At 47.9% G+C, this 22,541-nt stretch overlaps 1 protein-coding gene across 2 annotated transcripts in view; it reads left to right on the top strand.

The window, feature by feature from the left end:
* The window catches only part of LARGE1 (LARGE xylosyl- and glucuronyltransferase 1), a 614,612-nt gene that overhangs the window by 562,982 nt on the left and 29,089 nt on the right, over positions 1–22,541 (top strand). For both annotated transcript variants that reach the window (XM_040234777.1, XM_040234778.1), the window contains exons 11-12: positions 10,067–10,230; positions 20,432–20,710. In XM_040234777.1, the coding sequence (XP_040090711.1) occupies positions 10,067–10,230; positions 20,432–20,710 (443 nt within the window). The remainder of the gene's footprint in view (positions 1–10,066; positions 10,231–20,431; positions 20,711–22,541) is intronic.

Here is a 22,541-nt window from a genome sequence, read left to right on the forward strand (position 1 = left end):
TTTTTCTTGGAAGGCCTAGTAGAGAAATGGACCTACATCTCTGTGTATAAAGCATGGGCGGGGACTATCACATTTGCTCTGGTTCAAACAATCAATCCCAGGTAGATTTCCCTGCAATTAAGAGAATTTGGGTAGGAAGGAAGAGGCCATTTGGTTGGTCTCGGTGCCAGAAAGAAAGAGGGAAAGAGAAAGGAAAAAGGAGCAGACAGAACATAAATTCAGGAAGTTGGGGATTCAACCCTTCAGTAAGCAGCAGACCCCATCTTCCAGCCTCTGAGGTACTTGCTCCAAAGCAAGATGATTTTGTTTGGAAGAGCTCGGGCTCCACGTGTGGTCAGAATGACAGTAGCTAATGGAACACAGTCACTCCTGTCCTGTAGTTTGTCTGGGCATCTCTTCCTGGAACCAGTAAATTAATCTGTGTAATGCAATAAGCACTCACTTGGCTTTAGTTACTATAATTTGATTGACGTTGCAATGGAGGCTAGAATTTTATATATTAGCATTTCTCTCCCCTTTCCTCAGCAACCCAGCCTCTCAAGCATAGCCAAGAAACTCTGGGACTCCTCAGAACACAGCTGGATAATCATGGATATTCTCCACCCCCTAATCCATGCAAAAATCCTTCTACAGCATCCCTAACAGGCTCGCATCTGGCTTCTGCTGGAATGTTCCCAAAGACAGGGAGCCCACCATCTCCAACAGCTTACTGCACTGTTAGAAAGCTCCAGATGCTAACCCCCATTCTTCCTCGTGTTGAGTTGAAATCCCCGCTTCTGGAAATAATCCACTAATCTGAGTGCTGTCCTTTGGAGCAGTGAAAAATAAGGACACCCCCTGTGGTCCCCAACAGCTGGGCAGATAGTGTCGCTTCCATACAGTGTGTTATCCAGAAACATGTAACTCTCCCCCAGGCACTGTATTTATAGCAGGCTGCTTTTATCATCAAGAGTGCCTTGCTCCACCTCAGGGATTTTTTTTCAGATGAAAGAAACTCACCTTTTTAAATGCAAGGCCATTAAAATATATATTGTTATAGATGTTTTATACTTTCCAATTTGGATGGGAAGTACATGCCCTTCCTTAGTAACCAAAGTGTACCAAACTCAATTTACAATTTTCAGTGACTAAGGTTGCACTGAGTAGGCTGAAGGGGGCAGGAATTGGCCAGAGGAGGGAAGATGCTGTTTATCCTGGCAGGAAATGGCCTCAGACTGTTTGCTGCTTATTCTGCAGATTTCATTCTGACAGCTGTCACTTTCAGTTCATCAACTTCAGAATAGCCCTTTCTGGGCTCACCACCCTGTGCATCCTTCCTCTAGCAGCCAATAAAAAAAAAGGAATCCAATGGCCAAAGTCCAATAGTAAAATAATTATCCACTGTCATGTTAGTTAAATTATGAAACAAAACATCCAAGGGGTGAAAAAAAATAAAAAGACCGGACATCACTGAGTTTTCACATTTATATGTAATTGTAACTCAATAGACAGTGTCAGCAAACAGAGTTTTCTTTTCTTTCTTTCTTTCTTTTGGCTTTGCTGGGTCTTCACTGATGCTTGGACTTCCCCCCGGTTGCCCTGTGCAGGGGCTGCTCTCTGGTTGCATTGTGCAGGCTTCTCATTGCAATGACTTTCCTGTTGTGGAGCTCAGGCTCTGGGACGTGTGGACTTCAGTAGTTGGGGCGCGTGGGCTCTGTAGTTTCGGCTCCCAGGCTCTAGAGTACAGGCTCAATAGTTGTACACAGGCTTAGTTGCTCCATGGCACGTGGGGTCCTCCCTGACTGGGGATCAAACCTGTGTCTCTTGCATTAGCAGGCAGATTCTTTACTACTGAGCCACCAGGGAAGCCCCCAACTTAGAATTTTCTTATTCCATGCCCACAGCTGCTGCTAAATCGCTTCAGTCATGTCCAACTCTGTGCAACCCCAGAGATGGCAGCCCACCAGGCTCCCCTGTCCCTGGGATTCTCCAGGCACGAACACTGGAGTGGGTTGCCCACAGCGGACACCACTAATTGATGACCTCGCTCAGCCATCTGGGGCCAACCCCAGACTCAGAATCCTCCCCAAGACAGCACACCAGTGAACCAGTAACAGTTTCGCAGTGATGGCACGAGGTGCCAAAGCCTCCTGGGGCATCCGTGCCCTATGCCTCTGCCACTGTGCTCTCTCCTGCCTTGGAAGAGCTCTCTGTGCTGCTCAAAGAGCTTTCTCTGTTTCTTCTGGCCTTTGACAACTAGAGATTTCCTGCAGAGAAAGGAAAGAGGAAATGCAACTTTCTTCTTCACCACAATCAAGGGAGGGAGGCATCAACAAGTCACATTTCACAGATAAGAAAGCTCAGAGGAGATGCGTTATGTGAGTCAAGCAACTCCTACATGGTGAGGCCATTATTGGAAACCAGGTTGCCTGACTTTGAAGCCATGCTTCTCAAGTGAATGTAGATCCCTATTTAAAATTAACAGAAGATGGACTGCCCTGGTAGTCCAGTGGTTAAGACTCCGTGCTTCCACTGCAGAGGACACAGGTTCAATCCCTGTTTGGGGAAGTTCCGCATGCCAAGTGACATGGCCAAAAAAATATATTGTTGTTGTTCATTAGTCACGAAGTCATGTCAGACTCTTTTGCAGCCCCATGGACTGTAGCCTGCCAGGCTCCTCTGCAAGAGGAGTTCCCAGGCAAGAACACTGGAGTGGGCTGGTTGCCCTTTCCTTCTCCAGGGGATCTCCCTGACTCAGGGATCAAACCTGCAACTCCTGCTTGGCAGGCAGGTTCTTTATCACCTAGCCTCCAGGGAAGCCCCAGAAAGACATACATAATTAGCATAAGAGGACCTACAAGTCATTCAGTGATTCTTCTAGCAGCTTTTAGTTTGTATCATTTTTCTTACTCTTTTATGAGCCTGCAAGGTGGTTATTATTAGCATTACTTTTTAGAGGAGGAAAAGGAGGCTCAGAGAATGGAATTCAGAGGATAAGTTGGCAGCAGCTCTGGAACTGGTGTCAAGCTGAGTGGTCATTTTACAACTACTGAAAACACTCCCCAGTCTAAAGTTGTCATATCTGCCCCAACCCCCACACCCCGTCTCCCAGAGCTCTTGCTTCTCATTTTCTCTGCAGCTCTTATCACCAATCAATGATTATATTCTGGACTTATTTATTTTTTTGGTTATATCTCTCCAACTAGAATGTAAGCTCTGGGATCGTGTGGCTGTTTATCTGTTTCATTCATCAGTATAACTTTATGCCTATAAAAGACTGCCTGGTATGTGCTCGATAAATTTTGTCAAACAAATTAACTATTACGAATCCTTGTCTTAAAGTATTTGTGGTGCTCTGGAAAGATCCCTGTACTTAAAAATCAGAAAACCTGGCCCTAGGACTAGATCTGTGCCTTCAAATGTAACTCTTGCCTTCTATGAGCTTCAGTTTTCTCACTTATAAAATGGTCAGTAAACAAACCGAGCCCAGGCTGGGATGAGGGCTCAGAGGGGTAAGGTATGAGCAGGGCTGCAGGATGCAGGAGGTCTCATTACTAGTGTTGACCAGAAATCTCATCCTGGACACCTTCCCGTCCAGCTGCTCTGAGATCTCTGCCTCATCGCTGAAATGAGAGCTTCCAAGTTCAATGCCCTCGTGCTACAAGGGTGATGGGCTGCCTGCAGGGTCACACACCCAGATACTGAGCTCACTAAGAAGGAAAGAAAACGGCAACACCATGATTTAACAAGAAGTTAAAAATAAGACACATATAAACAGATCCTACAAACTCTTTACAGCATCACTGCACGGCAGTTCCAGGGAACAGATGGCTCTGTAGAAACAGCTGTATCCCCGAGAAACCCCCGAGAAACCCTGGAGTGCATCATTGCTCTCACATGCGAGCCGCGTGTCACCAGCTCCTTCATCACGCAGTGGGCAGAGGAACCCAGAGTGGATGGCACTCAGAGTCCCATGACAGGTTGCCCAAGGCCGGCCTCCAGTGACCCTCCTTGGCATGTTAAATCTCAGAGCTGAAGCATCCCAGTGTTTGCCTGGGTGGCCCGGAGAGGGGATGAAGAAGGAGCCCAGGGTCCAGAGACTCACAGGGCCACAAGCACACACCCCTCCTTCACACCCCTAGACTCTGATCTATCCAAACATCATCTGTCCAAACTTGCCAGGTGCTTGACTCTCCCACATCTTTGTCACAGACCTCTGCCTACTTTTACTTTTGCCCTAACTGGCTCCTTGCATGAAACATAAGAGGAAAGCTCTGAAGCAACATTGCCTCACGTAAAACGGTAGGAATACTCCCTATGGAATTTCAGGCCACTCAAACTCTGTGCCTCAGTTTTCTCATCTGTAAAACGGGAATCAAGTAGGACTGTTCCTACCTGGTAGGGTTGATGAGGGCTAAATACGGAAAGATAGGTCAGGAGCTTAGGTCAGTGTAGCACACAGCACACCACCACCCTTCCCTCCCCAGCCCCCCATCATTTTATTTGTATTATGAATACACAGTTTTTACAATTGCTAACTCACTTCTTTATTCCCCCAACCAGACAGTATAAACAATTTAAATGCGGACACTTGGGTTCATTCCTCATTCCTGGCATGGGGCTTGGCATAAAATAAGGGCCTATTAATTGTGTGGGATGTTCACATTAATGGTGATACCTGGGAGGTAGCAGACCATGCTATTTTCTCCTTTATCTTCTCAGAGCCTCGGTCAGTGCTGGGAAGTCGTCTCTGAACCTTCACTGAATGGTCTTAAGCCCATGCCTCTCCCTTCCCATGAAAGAATGAAAGTGGCCCACGGTTTAGTTTCCTTGGAAAACAGTGTTTTGGGTTCCTGGAACTTTGATCATTAGTACACACAGCAGGCAACCAATGAGGTGGTAATCTTTTTCTGCCTGTCCATGTGGTTTAATACAATTTAACCGCTTCATGGAAACCACAGGGAAGAACTGTGAATGAGGTTCCAAGAGATGTGTTAGGGCCCCAGCTTTCCTGAGCACATCCCTGGTGCTTCAGTTTCCTCATCCATCAACTGGGGGCAAGAGGGTAGCCCCCCTGGTCTCATACACTTACTGGGAGGGACAGATGAAGAAATGGATATCGAGGCTGCTGAAAGAGAAAAGTGCTGAAAGTGTAAAGCAACACTCTTAAGTGTTATTTTATCCCCATGTTTCTACCTGTTGTCCTAAGGCATCAGAAGGACACGTGTCACAAGAAGGGGTGGCCTTAGAGACTTCTGAATTGGTCTGTTGTACTGTCTTCATCACTTACTGACTCAAAGAGTTCAAGTAAGCATGTTAGTTATGGGAACACAATTACTTATAAAATGGGCTTGGCGGGCTGGAAGTTTATGGCTCACACAAAGTCCAAGCAGGTGTTCCTAATTGGCAAGTGGCCCTTCTCCATGATCAGGGTCCAGATTCCTTCCATCTTGTGGCTCTGCCCTCCACGGAGCATCTTCCACTAAGTGCTCTTGCTTTTGCATGAGGCAGTCTTAAAAATGGCGCCTGTAGTAGCCAGAATCTACCCACGTTCTACTGACCTGAACTTGGCCACTTCTCTCAGCCTGAGCACCAAAGATCTCTGTCACCAAGGGGGACACATGATTCAGAACTCAACAGTCACTGAACCATCTAGCATTAGACCCAGAGGTTAATGAACAAGGCATTGCAGCGACTTTATTATGTGCAAGAACTTGGAGGAAATCCCGCCAGCTGTAAATCTAAGCTGCTCTGCTCGTTTCCTGTGACCTTGACCAAATGGCCAAACCTTTCAGATAATGATCATCTTCGTCTGTAAAACAGGCCTGCTGGTGGTCTCTGACCCGTGTGAGTATTGATGAGGAGGTGCCCGCAGCGCTTTCAGCACTCACCTGGCCTGCTGAGCACATGATCCTGACAGCCCAAAGTCTTTGTCCTGCTCTCCAGAAAAGTGACTTGCTCCAGGTCACATAGCAAATGAGGGTCAGAGCGGTCAGGCCTCATTGCCCACTGATCCCCATAATCTCTCCATGTAGTTTTTCCTGACTTTGAGCAGAAGTTCAGAGGCCAGAGCCCCAGGACACTGTTCCTGTCCCTCTAGAGTCTGCAGGCATGACAGCCATCATCATCGGCAGCTCAGGGGTCAGTCTAGGCCACTGTCCTTAAGGATGGGAAGAAATAAATGCAAACGGCTTAAAGGCCATTTTCCTTTGAGTCCAAATTTCCCTGTGCCTCAGCTGGCTGCCCAAAGAAGCAATTTAGCAAATGCATTTTGTCTCAGGAGGAATCTGTCTTTTGTTTCTGCGACTTGCTGATCGGGAAACCCCCTGCTCCCCGCATGACTGGAGTGTGGAGTCGGGGTAGCATTCAGACCCTGTTAACAAAAGCCACACCACCCTTGCCCTCCAGCTCAGCATCTCCCTGGAGATATTACCTGGATGTGAAGGAGACAGGTTTCAAGCTGCTCTAGTCCTCTCCTTGGGATCAGCCTGAAATCCCATCAGCCATACAGTCAGCAGTGAGCAGTCCTAGATTAGAATTTGAAAAGGAACATAATGCAATCATAATATTTCTGAGGTGTGTGTAGTACTCTACAGTTTACAAAGCACTTGTACATGCATTAGCTCATTTGAGAAAATTGCAGGGAATTACTCAAGTACAAAAAAGTATAACAAGGCCAATAAAATTCATCTGTGAATCCTCCACTCAGAAAAGAGCTTTGTTGACATTGCAGTGGATTCCCTTTGGTCTGTTTCCGCCTGGGGTTGGTTGGTCTGTCTTTTCGCTGTGTTGTGATCATACTGCAGATGCATTTTTGTGGCCTGCTTTGTTCACACTGCATGGTGTCTTCCACCAGCACATTTGACCTTCACATCCATCCCCCAGGAAAGAAGTAATTGTGTCGTGAGATGTTCCTGGTGTGAAAGGTCCGAGGGCTGGATTCACAGGCCAGACTGCTGCTCTCTGGCTGTAACTGGCAGGTGACAGACACTTTCTGGGCCTCAGTTTCCTCCTTTGTAAAACAGAGATCTGTGCTGAAGACAAAGCAGTGCATCTGATTTAGCACTGCGCCTGGCACACCGGAGGTGCTCAGTCCACGTTAGGGCAGAGGTGCAGAGCACCATGTTGATAATTAATATTAAAACTCAAGGAAGGCATTGGTGTAGAGTCCTAGACTCTAATGTATGTCTGATGTCATATCTGCTGGGCTCTCCGCAGCCCTCTGTGTGGCTGGTAAACAGCAATGTTATAGATCCTAGCCTTTAAGCATTGCGATGGTTAGGGGTGACCTTGGGAAGTGGCTGCCACTGAACCACATCGGTACAATGCAGTTCCCAGATGAAGGCTACTTATCCCCCAGGACTGCTAGTAGACCCTCTTAGAAAGTGACTCTAGAAGCACTTTCACTGGCCACTGTTCCCTTTCTTAACATGCTACGAGTGGCTATGAGTATATCCACTAGAGGCTTGCTGTGCCTGCAAGGAGTCCTGTAGGCCAGGAGACACTGAACTTAATCCTGCAGTCAGAAGGGGTCACCTGGCTCCTAGGGCCTTAGGCGGAGGGAGAATTCTAGTTTCCAGCCTTATATCAGTTAGCTATCCTGTTGGCATAGGGGGAACTTTCAAATAGGCAAGGACATCAAATTGGTCTTGAGAAGCCAAAGAATATCCCTGACTACATCCTTTCTAAAGGTTAAAAATGTTCAAGATAGCTGAGCATGTCTCATAGATCACTGGATCACAACTGATTACCCAAGTGGCCTTTGGGAATGTATGCGAGCATTTGGAGTTATACTCAGTCATCTGGAGAATGCTATGATCATTTATTGGGCTGGGGCCCAGGAGGCTAGCCACCCTGTGTTGTGTGGAACAGACTCATGTAGTGAAAGTGACACTATCTGTCGTCTAGTGCTCAAAACCCATAAAACCTCGGTGGTGTACAGAGAAAAGCGTGAACAGTGAGAAGTGCTCGTGGAGGCAGCTCTGCTGACCTTGGCCGGGCTCACTCACATGATGGGCAGCTGGGGAGACTCCACTCTGTGCCATCTGTCTCATCTCCCAGCAGGCCAGTCCAGGCATTTTCCCAAGAAGTATGGACTTCCTCTTGAACCTGATCCCTCACAATTGGGACATCATTGCTTCCCCTCCATTCTGTTTGCCAAAGCAAGTCACAAGTCCAGCCAAGGAGGTTCAAGGATTAGGGAAATAATCTTTGCCTCTGTAGTAGGCAGCACCAAGAGTCACGTGACAAAGGGCAAGGTGTGGGGCAGGGGAAGTGAAGAAATCGACCATTTAACGCAGTCAGCTGTCAGAATACACATCTTGAGAAATAATATCATAGTTTAACCCAACAGTTCCCAACCTTTTTGGCACCAGGGACTGGTTTTTTGGAAGACAATTTTCCCATGGACTGAGCAGGGGTGGGGCAATGCTTTCAGGATGGTTCAAACACATTACATTTATTGTGTACTTTATTTCTAGTAGTATTATATTGTGATAGATAATGAAACAATTACACAGCTCACCATACCATAGCATCACTGGGAGCCTTGGGCTTGTTTTCCTGCAACTAGGTAGTCCCATTTGGGGGTGATGGGAGAGTGATGGGAGCTGCTGTAAATATAAATGAAGCTTTGGTTGCTCGCCAACCGCTCACCTCTCCCTGTGCAACCTGGTTCCTAATGGGCCACAGACCAACACTGGTCCAGGGCTTGGGGACCCTGGTTTAACCTATCAAGGCAATGGTCTTAGCTGATAGAAATCAGGTGAAAGTCACATGAAGTCATAGAAGTCATATGAAGGTCATAGAGAATGAGTGAGTGTATTTTCTTCTTGATTACTACACTGTTGGTTTGGAGATTTTTAAAAAATATTTATATATATATACACCTTTTTGGGAAAATGTTCTATTGTATTCCACTATTAATCTTAATAATTCTAGCCATGAAAACTTTCATCCATATTCAAGTATGTATCATCATATAATGGACAAGGCTCATGTAACAGAAAAAATATTGGAAGCAACCATGTGACCTTTGGCAAATTATTGTTTTCTTTCAATAAATTTTATTGAAATATGATTTGCATATATGATAAATCCCCCCCATTCTAAGTGTCCATGTATTTTCACAAATGTGTGCTCCCATATAGCCATCACCTTGATTGCGACATAAAACATCCCCATCACCCAAAGAGCTTCTCTCCTGTCTCTTCCCAGCCCTTTCATTCTGCTACTGCATATCCACTGGTCTGATTTCCATCACTATCGAAGTTCATTAACTTTTTCATTGCAATTCTTCACCTGTAGAACAGGTATAGTCACCTCTGCCTGGGAGGGATACCGTGTATCAAACATCTGTGTATCAGCAGATCTGGAAACCTGAGATCTGCATGTATTTATGCTGGATGCTAAGTTCCTCCTTTCCTGTTAGTGGGACAGCTCACTCTTTCACTATTTGGTTAGGAAGAGGAATAGAAGAGCTAAGTGAAGAAGTCCTACTGGCAGATTAATGAAGTAAAAGATCTCAGAGCACCAGCATAAGAGAAAGAGAAAAGAGCAGGTACTGAGACTGACTGAACTTGGATGAAATTAAAGGAAGAGATTTTTTTATTTATGAGATCGCTTTTCCTTTCCAGTACTTGGTATAGAGTTTTAAATCTGTAGCTCTATGGAGAGAAAAGCATCAGGTCACACAAAGGTACTGTTCAATTTGGTTCTCATTACTCTGTTCTTTGAGAGTTACCACCTGTTGTTTGAAATTGTTGTGCTGGGTCATCAGGGAAAATGTTTTTTGTTTTATATAAGGAGTTTGTGGTTGCTTATCCATTTGTCAGTGCTGCTGCCATGAGACCCTCACTCTCAGCTCAGAGGGTCTCATTCCTCAGATGCTGAGCCAGCTGCCCCCTATCATCACCTCCTTGAAATCAGATTATATTGCAGAAGAAAACAAAGACAGGATCCTGTCCTTCTCTGACTGGCCAATCAACAAAGTCCAGTGGATAAGAAACTCAGGGAAGGACAGGGCGCAACAAGCCGACCCCCTTGGGGATTTCCTTCTTGTTCCCAAGCCTTGTTTCCTACCTTTCAGCTCCAGAAGCAGCTCTCAGAACTGGACGAGGATGACTTGTGTTACGAATTCCGGAGAGAACGGTTCACCGTCCACCGAACCCACCTGTACTTCCTGCACTATGAGTATGAGCCCGCTTCAGACAACACAGACGTCACCCTGGTCGCTCAGCTCTCCATGGACAGGTAGGCAGACGGGCCCCACTGCCCACACAGTCTCCTCACAGCTGCCCTTCACCTGGAGAAGCCAGACATGGCCCCACCAGCTTGGAACATGGAAGCCTGCTAACACAGGGCCTAGTCTCAGCCCTTCTCCAGCACTGAAAACCAAGGGCTCCTGTATTTTGATGATGATGGTTGTTTTTGAGGATGGAGGAAGAACTGATTCTAAAAAATAGAGCTCTAGTCAAATTACCTCAAGGAAAGGGGGAGGTGTATCATAAGGAAACACCTGGACTGGACCCACAGTTGATGTTGGAAAGCAACTGCTATTTCTTTTCTTACACACGTGTTGATGCAGGGATCATTCTTGGAGCCTTTATCAGGAAGTACTGATGTGGTTCCTACCCTTATGTGGCTTACAGTCTATTGTACTGATGCTCAGCCTTAACTGGGGACAAATCAAATTACCAAAGGAGCTTTAGAAAAAAAATAAATAATGGTCCGGCTCCACTGCAAACTAGTCAAGTAAGAATCTTTGTGAAGACCTTGCATCATTTTAGGTTTGCCATGTGCATCCAGTATTGATAATATGGGACTAGTAAATAGTTAAGTCAAATAATTCACATTGTGATAAGTGCTTTGAAGGAACAGTGATCGATATTAACAATGTCAAGTGAGGGACCTTCTTTAGGTGGTATGATCAGGGGGAGGCCTTTCAAAGGAGGGGACATTTCTGCAGAGACTTGAGGATAAGAAAAGGAGTCAAGCATAGTGGGGGAGTGTGAAAGTATTAGTTGCTCAGTCATGTCTGACTCTTTGTGACCCCATGAACTGTAGCCTGCCCGGCTCCTCTGTCCATGGAATTCTTCAGGCAAGGATACTGAAGTGGGTAGCCGTTCCCTTCTCCAGGATATCTTCCCAACCCAGGGATAGAACCTGGGTTTCCTGCATTGCAGGCAGATTCTTCACTGTGTGAGCCACCAGAGAAGCATGTGCATTGTCAAAAGAAAAAAAAATGAAAAAGTTTTCCAGGCAGATAAAATAGCAAGTGCAAAGGCCCTGTGGTTGGAAGAGCCTTGTGTATTCAGATACCCTGACAGAAGACCAGTGTGGCTGAAGCATCGCTTGAGAGGGACTTGAGATGGAAGCTGCATGAGATTAAGATTATAGACATTAGAAATTCATAAACTATTTGGATTTTATTCTAAACATGATGGGAATTTACTGTAGAAATTTACACAGAGTTTTTGCTTTGGTTTATGTTTTTGAAAACATCTCTGGCTGCCAGGAGGTGAGTGGATTCAAAGCCTTTCAGGGTTATGCAGTTTTTCTATTTCTGGCCATCCTGTGTGCTTCCTGCCCACCTCTGCTAGCCAGCTTCCTCTCCAATTGACACATGGTGTGCAAGTGGCTGCCCTGGACCCAGCTTTCTCCATATCATTCCCTCTCGACTCCCATAGTTAGGAAGGGAGTTTGATGGCCTCATTCTGTCTTTGAGCCACTTTGGAGATGCTTGTGGATATGATTTCATGGGGTGGTTGTAGGAGGAAATAAGTTCATGCCTTTAAAGTGCTGAGGACAGTACCTGGCACACTTAGTAAGTGTTCGATAAATGTCACTTGTGATTAGTCACGAGTGATTGGAGAATCGGCAAAATGAAGAAACAAGCACTGAGACACAAGATGGTTCACAGACAGTAAGCAGCCCGAGTCCCCCAGAGAATGAGGGGGAACCTGGCCTCCGGAGGTATCTGGGAATGATGCGTGTTGACAGTAGCTGTGGAGGCGGTGAGTCCCACTGCTTCTTAGCAAATGACAGCTCATGGAATTAAACTGCTTCATGGCTAGTGGTTTCCTGGAGAGTCACAGACTCCAGAACACCTGTGCAGAACTTGCTGGCCATCGTTCAGTTGCTAAGTCGTGTCCAGTTCTTTGCGATCCCATGGATTGCAGCACACCAGGCTTCCCTGTCCTTCACTATCTCCCAGAGTTTGCTCAAACTCATGTCCATTGAGTTGGGGATGTTCTCTAACCATTTCACCTTCTGCCACCCTTTTCTCCTTTTGTCTTCAGTCTTTCCAAGCATCAGGGTCTTTTCCAATGAATCAGCTCTTTGCATCAGGTGGCCAAAGTATTGGAGCTGCAGCATCAGTCCTTCCAATGAATATTCAGGGTTGATTTCCTTTAAGATTGACTGGCTTGATCTCCTTACAGTCCAAGGGACTCGCAAGAGTCTTCTCCAGCACCACAGTTTGAAGGCATCAGTTCTTCAGTGCTCAGCCTTCTTTATGGTCCGACTCTCACATCTGTACGTGACTACTGGAAAAATCATAGCTTTGACTATACAGACCTTTGTCAACAAAGTGATGTCTCTGCTTTTTAGTACGCTGTCTGGGTTTGTCATGGCTTTCCAAGGAGCAAGCATCTTTTAATTTCATAGTTGCTGTCACTGTCCACAGTGATTTCATAACAGGTAACAACAAAGACCAAATGGGACGAAAAGGACAAGTACAGAGGTTCTGGCAGCAGCTAGGTCCTTGACCTGCCGTGTCCTCTCAGGAAAGGCCTTTCCCTTCTCAGGACCCCAGTTTTCTCATCTCCAAAATTCACATGATTTCTCAGCAGATACTATGTAAGCATCTGTTACTGTGTTGGCCGACTCTTGTGGGGCTGGGAATATATAAGACCCTATTCCGCCCTCACAGAACATGTAGTGAACTCAGGACTCAGATCATGCATTTGTTTCCTATTGTGGTTTAATCAGTCACCACAGATCTTGCAGCTTTAGAAACACTTTTTTCTTTTCTGACTGTGTCATGGATCAGAAGTCTGGGTACATGTTAGCAGGTTCTCTGCTTGGGGTCTCAGGCCTGAAATCCAGGTGTTGACTGGACTGTAGTCTTACCTGGGAGTCAGGGTGCACGTCTAAGCTCATTCAGGTTTTGGCAGAACTCAGCTCTAGGACCAAGGTCCCCATTTCCTTGCTGGCTGTTAGTTGGGATCCTTCTGGGCTCCTAGAGGCCACCCTTAGGTCTTAGCTGTGTGGAGCAGCTTCCTTCTTCAAATCCAGTAGGAGAATCTCCCCAGTCTGTTATATGACATAATCACAGCCGTACTAGTCTATTGTATAGAATAGTACCAGGTTCTGCTCACACTCGAGGGAGAGGTGATCCAGGACCGTACACTAGGAGCTGGGGCAAGAGTCTTGGGGCCAACTGAGAATTCAGGCTGCCACAGGCAGGGAACAGGTTGGACAACAGACAGGTGCTATGAGAACCCATGGAAGGAGCCCCTGTCCTGGCTAGGGCAGAGAATGGAAGAAATGGGGAATACCCCCAAGAGGGGTTCTGCCTCCATTGAGCTGGAGGCTGGGTGGACTGACAGTAGAAGCCTTCAGGGAGAGGAGGAGGCCCCTGCGAGGAAGGAGAGGACACCAGGCCCGCTGGGATGCACACAGTTAGGGCTTAGGTGCTAGGGGGAGGAAGGAGAGAGCAAATGACGTCAGCCAGGTGGGCAGGGCTTGGGGAAACCAGGGTAGGTGGCCAACTCTTCCAGCTCAAACCTGCCAGGCTGCCAGTGAGGCTGCATGAGGGGCTGACCTAGACCCATGTCCCAAGTCACCCCTCCCCTTCCTTACCAGCCTGGGTGCACACGCCCTCTCCCACCAAGCACAGCAGCAGGCCACCCACCAGAACAGTCCACTCTTCGTGTTTATTTTTCCTTCTTCTCTGTGCCATTTAAAATGAAAACAAAACCTAATCCTTGGTCCTTGTGCTGCACAATGGTCAGGCTTGGTCTTCTGTTCTCCAGGCAGTGTAAATATATCTCAGTCCCCCCAGAGGAGGCACATGAAGCTCAGAGACTATGATCTGCCCCGGTGAGTGAGTTCCAGGGGATCCCAGTTTCCCATCTTTCAGAGCATCCTGGCTTTCCTTGGTCATAGTCACACCTTCTATTTGTATATTCAGTTTATTGCCAAGATATTCTCCATCAAGATCAGTAGCCAATGGCCACCTGTGAACTCAGGAGAAAAATGTGAGACTCTCTGGGAAAGCCCTGGGACATAATGATGTTCAGTTAGTGCTTGCTGGACCCAGAGACTCTGACCACAGCATCTGCACAGGGTAGGTATTTAGGAGAGAGAAAATAAAGTAGAGGGATAAAGGAGAGGAAGACTTGGGTTCAAAGTCAAGTTGCACTACAGACTAACCATATGAATTTAGACAAGTTATTTAGGCTGTTTGAGCCTCACTATACTTACCTATACCCCACTCCAGTACTCTTGCCTGGAAAATCCCATGGACGGAGGAGCCTGGTAGGCTGCAGTCCATGGGGTCACTAAGAGTCGGACACAACTGAGTGACTTCACTTTCACGCATTGGAGAAGGAAATGGCAACCCACTCCAGTATCTTGCCTGGAGAATCCCAGGGATGGGGAAGCCTGGTGGGCTGCCGTCTATGGGGTCGCACAGAGTCAGACACGACTGAAGCGACTTAGCAACTGAAGCGACTTAGCAACAGCAGCTACTTACCTATGAAGTGACAATAATAGGTTCATGGTCATAGGTTCATAGGTTACCATCTATGCTTTACAAAGTAAGAGACTGGAAAGTACCCAGTGATTAGCAAATGTGCCACAAACACGAGCACAGTTCTCTTAATGGTTTTTACCTTTATGCTGGCTATGGCATTTGCAACCTGGAATTCACCAACAGTTAGAAGGAAAGGGCTTCAGAGGTGGTCTAGTCGTTAAGAATCTGCACTTCCACCGCAGGGGGCACCGGCTCAATCCCTGGTTGGGGAACTAAGATCCCATATACATCGTAACCCGCCCCCCCTCCCCCACCAAGAAAAAGGAAAAAAATTATTAACAACCCAAATCCATCCTTACGTATATACTTGTTATCAATGAAAGAATACAGACAGGACAGAGCCCCTCCTTCTGTGGCCAGCCCTGAGCATCCTCCCGGCCTGGGCTGCAGGAGACCTGGCACCTGCCCTCACCACCCCCTTAAAGACAGGCCAGGCACCTCTCACATCAGCTGCAAATACCAAGCGCAGGTGCCTTCCCTTCAAAGCACACGAATCCCCCAGCATGGCAGACGGGTGATTCCCCCCTAACGCATTGTGACAAGTACTGCCATCCAGACAATACCTCAGAGAACTCAAGGAATTCCACACCCAAGCAAGAGACGCTTAGCGGGACATAATCAGAAATTATAAAGCAGCAGCACACAAGCTGATGAGGACGGCGGAAATGCCTCCTTCCACTCCATCCCACACATCCAATTATGATGCAGCCGGCTGACTGGTGCCTCTTGGATTGATTTTTAATTGAAGAAACATTTCGGGTATGTTTGTAAACCTCTGAGTCAGAAGTAGGCCCTACGTGAGTGCCACAACGAATTAGGGGAGCCGGCATGTGGGCTCCTGTGCCCAGCTCCCTCTAGAATTCTGTTCAGAAAGAATGAATGTCGCCCGCTGCAGTGGTGGACCCGGCAGGGCTGCTCCTTGCCCGGCCACTCACTCCGGAGGATGATCGAAAGGACAGAGAGAGCTGGCCAGGAGGGATCCTGATTACAGCATCCCTGCCACCTGGTCAGGAGACGCTTGCCCTTCCCTGCTTCTTGAATGAAGCCTTTGAAATACCATCTGCAGTTCCAGGGGCTCATGTGGCTGATGGGCCTGCTGTTTGTTTTCTGCAAGTGAGGGAAAGAGAACATGAACTGTGCTAACGCGGTCCCATTCTTAGATCCCATTGCAGCACAGCATCTCTTGGGACCTTGTTAGAGCACAGATACATGGATCTCACCCCAGATCTGCCCAACAGGGATCTCTGCAGCGGGGCCCAGGAATCTGTGTTATAATAAGCCTCCCAGGTGACCCTCAGCCTGCTGAAGCTTGAAAAGCATCATTCTGGAGAGTGAAAAGTACTCCTTTCACTATGTGACAGCCAGGGCGATCTTTAAATATATATACAGCAGGTCACATCATTAGAACTCTCTGATGCATTCTTATTGCCTTAAGAATAGTCTTACTGCTGCCCACCGAGACCTTGATATCCCTGTAAGACCTGATCCTGACCATCCCCGAACACCTCTCTCCTTCTGCCCCTCGCCTGTCCATATGCCATCCACACTGGTCCTGTTTCTTCTTACTTGAGAACACACTAAACTCTGTATCCCAAGGGCTCCTCCCTTTTCTTGGAAAACTTTTCGCCCAGGCTTTCTCAAGATCAAGACCAGGCTTTCTGCTTGTCCAGGGCTCACACTGACCTTTCCACTTGCCCTCACCCTTATTCTTTATCCCGTTTCCTCTTCTGTGGCCCCTCTAGCCCTCAGTTCACTCTGATCTTATCTTGGTCTGCTTATTATCTTCTCTCTAGAAATGCATTCAAAAACCTTGTTTTTCTTTCATTCTGGGGCCCAGCACAATACCTGCAGATGCTCAGTCGATATTTGCTGGAGGTGTGTGTATTTGAAAGGCAGGAATTGCAGGTGTCAAGTACCGAGTATGGCTGTGTGCTGTAGCTTCAGTCGTGTCCAACTCTTTGCAACCCTGTGGACTGTAGCCCACCAGGCTCCTCTGTCCATGGAATTTTCCAGGCAAGAATACTGGAGTGAGTTGCCATGCCCTCCTCTAGGGGATCTTCCCAATCCAAGGATCAAACCCACATCCCCTGCAGCTCCCACACTGCAGCGAATTCTTTACCACTAAGGCACCAGGGAAGCCCCCATGTACCGAGTACTGCATAGCCAGTTCTGTGACAGACACCTGATGGTCATGACTAAGGCTGTTCACGGGGCAGTGGTCACAAGGTTCCAGGAGCAGCCCTGGGCAAGCCCCACCCACCAACCACTTTTCAAGTCCCCTGTTTGTGTCACATTTGTTAATATCCCATTGACCAAAGCATGTCCCATGGCCAGCCCAGAATCAGTGAGGGAGGAGGGTAACAGCAAAGCATGTAGATAGAGGGCCAAGAGTTTATAGCCAATTTGTCATTGACTAAGGTATGATTGTCCCCTATATGCATGTGCGGAAATGGAAGCACAAACAACTATGGTCACTTGCCCAGAGATACTGACAGAGGTCAGAGTTCAGACCTAGTTCTGCCTGAGCCCAGAACCCTCAGTTACCCTCTGGACCCCTCAGCCTGCCTTGCTCAGGGTACCAGATTGGAGTCATCTGCCTTGTAGGGAGCGGGTTCCCCATTCCAGCAGAGGCTGAGTGGCCACCTGCCTGGCTGCTGGGAATGACTGACATTCTAGAATTCCTTCCAAGCCCAGTCTTCCAGATTTTGGACTCTGCCATCTCCCTGCCTGCTCCCTGACACCTCCACAGACTGTCTGGGGCTCCCTGTCTCAGTAGGACCCCCTTGGGGAAGCCCTGCCTTTTTCAGACATCTGAAAGCAGAAGGCCTTCCAGATGTCTCTAGGCATTCCTGAGCCTTTGCCCTCCTCTTCCCAGCATGAAGCAATGGTGGGCTCTCACAGGGAGGGGAGAGCAGGGGACAGAGCATCAGGATGGGTCCTGGGGTCAGCATTTCCTCTCGTACACTGTGTGCTCTTCAGCAAGTTAAGACCCTCCCTGAGGCTGAGCCCTTTCATCATAATGATGGTGTAATCAGACTGAAAATCTCAGAGATTCTTTCTAAATGGATGATACTGCAGTTGCAGAATTAATCTTTGTCTCTTGAAACCCTCTACATTGGTCCAGGTCCTTGATATGCCAGATCCTTATCTTCCTAAGAAAGACTCAGCACAAAGCTCAGTGTCAACAAGAACTACACAGGGATAGACCTTCAGGAACAAGTGTGTTTAGGGGGAAACAACCAGAAGAAGAATGAAGACGATGGGGGAACCTCTGACCCCAAGAGAGACCAAGGAGGAAGAGGAGGAGGAGGGAATAAAGGGAAACTGATGCCAAGCTTAGACCAGGTTCCTGTTTGGGGAGACAGGTGATGGGGACATCTTTCTCAGCCAAACCCAGTTCATGCTGCGTAGTGGTCTGGATCCCGGGCACTGGAGTCAGACCTGGGTGTGTGGATCCAGCCTGTCTGCCTTGTAGCTATGTGACTTGAAAGAAGTCACTTCACCTCCTGGAGCATCCTCCCCTGTAACACAGTGATGAGACTCTGCACTGTGTTTATAGCGTTACTGTGAGTCTTAAAAGTGCTAACAGCCCAAATGTGGCTGGCATGTCGTAAACAACAGGTATGTGGTAGAGGTTTATTGTATCATGATCACATTCTCTCTTTTATCATCATCATGATGAACCTCGGTTTGTCCGTCTGCCTGTTGCTCAGATCCCGGCAGAGATCTGGTTTTAAGGGACAAGAGAGATTGGAGCCGGTGGCAGAGAGACAGGAAGTGGTCGTGCCATCCCTCATTTTCACTCACTGAGGTTTTCTGGAACCTCTGGCGCTGTTTCCTGTAGAGTCCACGTGGCTGTGACGTTTGTCACATTACCAGCACCTTTCTCCCGAAAACCCTAAGTATTTTGTGTCTCTGTCCTCACTCTAAACTCTTTGCTGAGAGCGGAAGACGAGTTGGATTAGGCAGGGCTTGCTCCTTGCTTAGAAAACTCAGACAGAGTCCAAAAGCAGGTCAGTGGGAGAGTCCACAGCCAAAGCTGGCCTCCCTTCACACTCAGTCATACCTCCTGCATCCCATCCCCTCTAGCAGTTCTGACATACACATGGATGCAGAAATTATCCTTGCCCTTTACTCCCCAAATTTCAAAGACTTTGTATAAACAGCTCTCTCATCCAATTGCAGAGTCCTTCCATTTTGCAGACAGAGACTGAGATGCAAGTGGGATCATTCAAAATCCCAGGGTCTCAGAGCCCAGCAGAAACCAGGGGCCTTGTAGCAGAGGCTGAACACAAATTTCAGTGAAATCAAGCATTGTGGAGAATACAGTGCCTCTTTCAAAACTGGCTGTGGTCAATTTGATTAACAAGTGCTATAAAGTATGAGAAATGGAGGGCATTTTCCCCCGATGAATACCTTAATCCTCCTTAGTGAAAGAGGAAGCAAATCCAGGCAATACCAATCCACAGAATTACTGACAGGAAACTGAAAGTCCATCAGGAAAACCATGGACACAAGATAGGTGTGCCCGTTTTCTTTTGTTTAGAAGCATGGAAATGCATGGAATCTATTTCCTAGTAATTGTCCAAATAAAGTGAGCATTCTGATTCTGTACCTCTTGCTGGGTAGGGGAAAAAAAAATTGAAATGGGCTTTGGCTGTTTTTTTAATCATAGATTTTATGTAGCAGGCACTTCTAATGCTTCTGGAGGAAAAAAAATTTTTTTTTTCTAGATCTCTCTCCATTTTTGCAGAACCCTCTTGGTTGGGAGCACCTTTTGTTTTTTATCTGGGCTCTATTTTCCCCCCTACTCTCCATGGCCCAGTGTCTCCCAGGTAGCCTTGCAAAATTGCAAGGTGCCCTAGAGCAGGAAGGGCTCTAAAAAATGAAGACAGCATCACCCCCGGCTCACTTTTGTTTCCAGCATTCACATGTTTTGTTTTTTTCCCTTCCGTTTGCCAGTGTCTGTCTTCAAAGTCCTGTCCAGATAGGTGTCCACACAGTCAAGGTTCAAGAACTAAAGCTGACTGGACACCTGGAGCCTCAATTACTTCATCAGAATGGGGGGAACGACAGATAGGGGCACAGGATTTGGGAAGAGTCTGGTGCATAGTAATGAGTCAATAATTGTGGTTATTATCACTCTTATTTTTACAGCTTGTTCATGCTCCTTGTAACTCATGGCCTCCCTTTGGCTAAGCCTCCTATGCCGGTCCCTGCTTCAGGAGAGTAGTAGCACTGCTGTCTACCTTTGCTGACCGAGAGGGGGAGGTGGGGGACTTTTAAGCTGGAAAGGGATCTTTACATCATTTCATGTACATTTCCCCACCCACTGTTGAAGAGGAGTCTGAAAAGGCTTACAGTGAAATGTGATTCCATATCACCTGTCTGGTTGTAAACATTCAAAGGCTAGAAGCAAAAAGGTGAGTGTTTTGTGCCCATTTTGTAGATAAAGGAACTGAGGTTTGGTGATTGGTCCCCGTCACATAATGTTTAATTAATGCTTGGAGCAGGGGTTTGGATTTGGCACTAGCCCCAGGCTGGCGGACGATGCACAGATACGCAGATCACGGTTGGTTACGCCGGTGAGGCCCGCGCATGCGCAGGTGCGTCATGTGTCCTTTCTGCTTGCAGGCTCCAGATGCTGGAGGCCATCTGCAAGCACTGGGAGGGGCCCGTCAGCCTGGCACTCTACCTGTCGGACGCCGAGGCCCAGCAGTTCCTCCGCTACGCGCAGGGCTCCGAGGTGCTCATGGGCCGCCACAACGTGGCCTACCACATCGTGTACAAGGAGGGCCAGTTCTACCCCGTGAACCTGCTGCGCAACGTGGCCATGAAGCGCGTGGGCACGCCCTACATGTTCCTGTCCGACATCGACTTCCTGCCCATGTACGGACTCTATGAGTACCTCAGGTGAGCACGCGCGGGGTGCAGGCTCCCACGCCCCTCCAAATGGGGCGGCTGCAACACAGAGGGGCTGCTGCTGCTGCTGCTCAGCCACTTCAGTCGTGTCCGACTCTGCGACCCCATAGACGGCAGCCCACCAGGCTCCCCCGTCCCTGCGATTCTCCAGGCAAGAACACTGCAGTGGGTTGCCGTTTCCTTCTCCAATGCATGAAAGTGAAAAGTGAAAGTGAAGTCGCTCAGTCGTGTCCGACTCTTAGCGACCCCATGGAGATGGGAACTACCTAAATCCACCCAGGGATACGGCCTCTGACTGCCGGGTTTGGAGGGGCCCTAAGGCTACCCAGTGCCTTCATTTTTCTGACTGTTGGCTTGAAATCCGTTTACCTCATGAAATGTTCGAGGCAAAGCTTGGTCTAGGAAGCATCTCTTGTCTTCCAGTCTAATGCTCTGTCTATAGCTTTAATGAAAACATCCCTCTTCTAATTTTGGATCAGACAACCTTCATCTAAGCATTCCAGTAAGATCACTGCCTATTCTGTAAAACAAATCAAAGTGGTAGTGATGGCTAACATGTATCGAAGTGCTCGCTGAGTGCCTGGCACAGTTCTAAATGCCTGACAACTGGGATTTCATTCCCTCCCCTTGCAATCCTTGCCACAGGTACCATTATTAATCTTTGTTTTCCCAGTGGGAGACTGAGGGACTGAGATGGTATGTTGGGCTGCATACCTACGAAAGTGGGAGCTGAGGGCAGCTGGCCTGACCCCAGGGTCATGTACTGATCATTGCTGCTGCTCTGGTAGCTGTGACTTCCTTCCAGCCCTCCCAATGTGGAGGGCAGGTATCCAGCAGCTGGAGAAAGCTCTCGGCTTGTGAGAGGCATAGATGACTGTGTGGGGAGTGGCATTTGTTACGGAATAACAAACCATCTGAAGTGGAAGGGACTGTAGAATCCACCTAGCCTGAAAGTCCCCAAGCAAGCAAACTGAAGTCACAACATATAACTGGTCAAAGTTTGTTTTAATCCTTATCCCTGTCATATGTCAGCATGAGTTACCTCTGTTCCTGAGTGCCTTCCTGATCCAGGTACCATGAGGGTTTGCATATATTGTCCTGCTAGATCCATACATCAAGTTTAAAAGGCAGGTATGGTTACACTCTCCCTGTTATTGTGGTGAAGAGGGAAGCGCGGGTAGTCAAGGTAACCTGCTCAGGTACACGTGGGCTGCTTCAGGATTTGAACCACCATCTTTTGGACCCTAGCTGTACAGCCTGCCTGCTTCATACCTGTCTGGCTGCTCTGTGGCTTATGACTGTGCCTAGCAGAGCAGGGTCAGAACTCCTCCTCGCCTGGTCTCTGGCCCTCCCCACTTCCCTCCGTCATGTGTACCTGTCTCTCAGTCTTACAGTCTTAAAAGAACTCCCTCAAGAGTCTTTAAACCGTTGGTCCTGAAGCCAGAGTATGTGTTTGATGTGAGCACACCTGTTCCCCCACCACCACCTCCAACCCCCACCCTGCTCTCGAGAGCAGGGGAAGGCAGCCGATGTTCTCTGTCCACTTTCTGAATTGAGTTTCCATCCAGGCTTATCTTGGGATGTTTCTCCCCTCTGAGCAGGTGGAGTCCCTTCCAGCCTGTCTCCGTTAAGAATCACAGATGAGTGACCTCAAGGCAACACCCCTCTGTCAGGCAGGATGGGAGGTGTCTTCTCAGAACACATGGGCAGTGGCACTGAGCACCATGAACCCACGACCCTGCGGGGGCTTCAGGAATGGAGCTATCCTCCGGTTCCAGCTGGGCCTTGGGATCTCGGTGGGTGGAGTGAGGGCGCCCCCGCG

This window comes from Oryx dammah, unplaced genomic scaffold, assembly GCF_014754425.2.
Source record: "Oryx dammah isolate SB20612 unplaced genomic scaffold, SCBI_Odam_1.1 HiC_scaffold_29, whole genome shotgun sequence".
Classification (NCBI taxonomy): Eukaryota; Metazoa; Chordata; class Mammalia; order Artiodactyla; family Bovidae; genus Oryx; species Oryx dammah.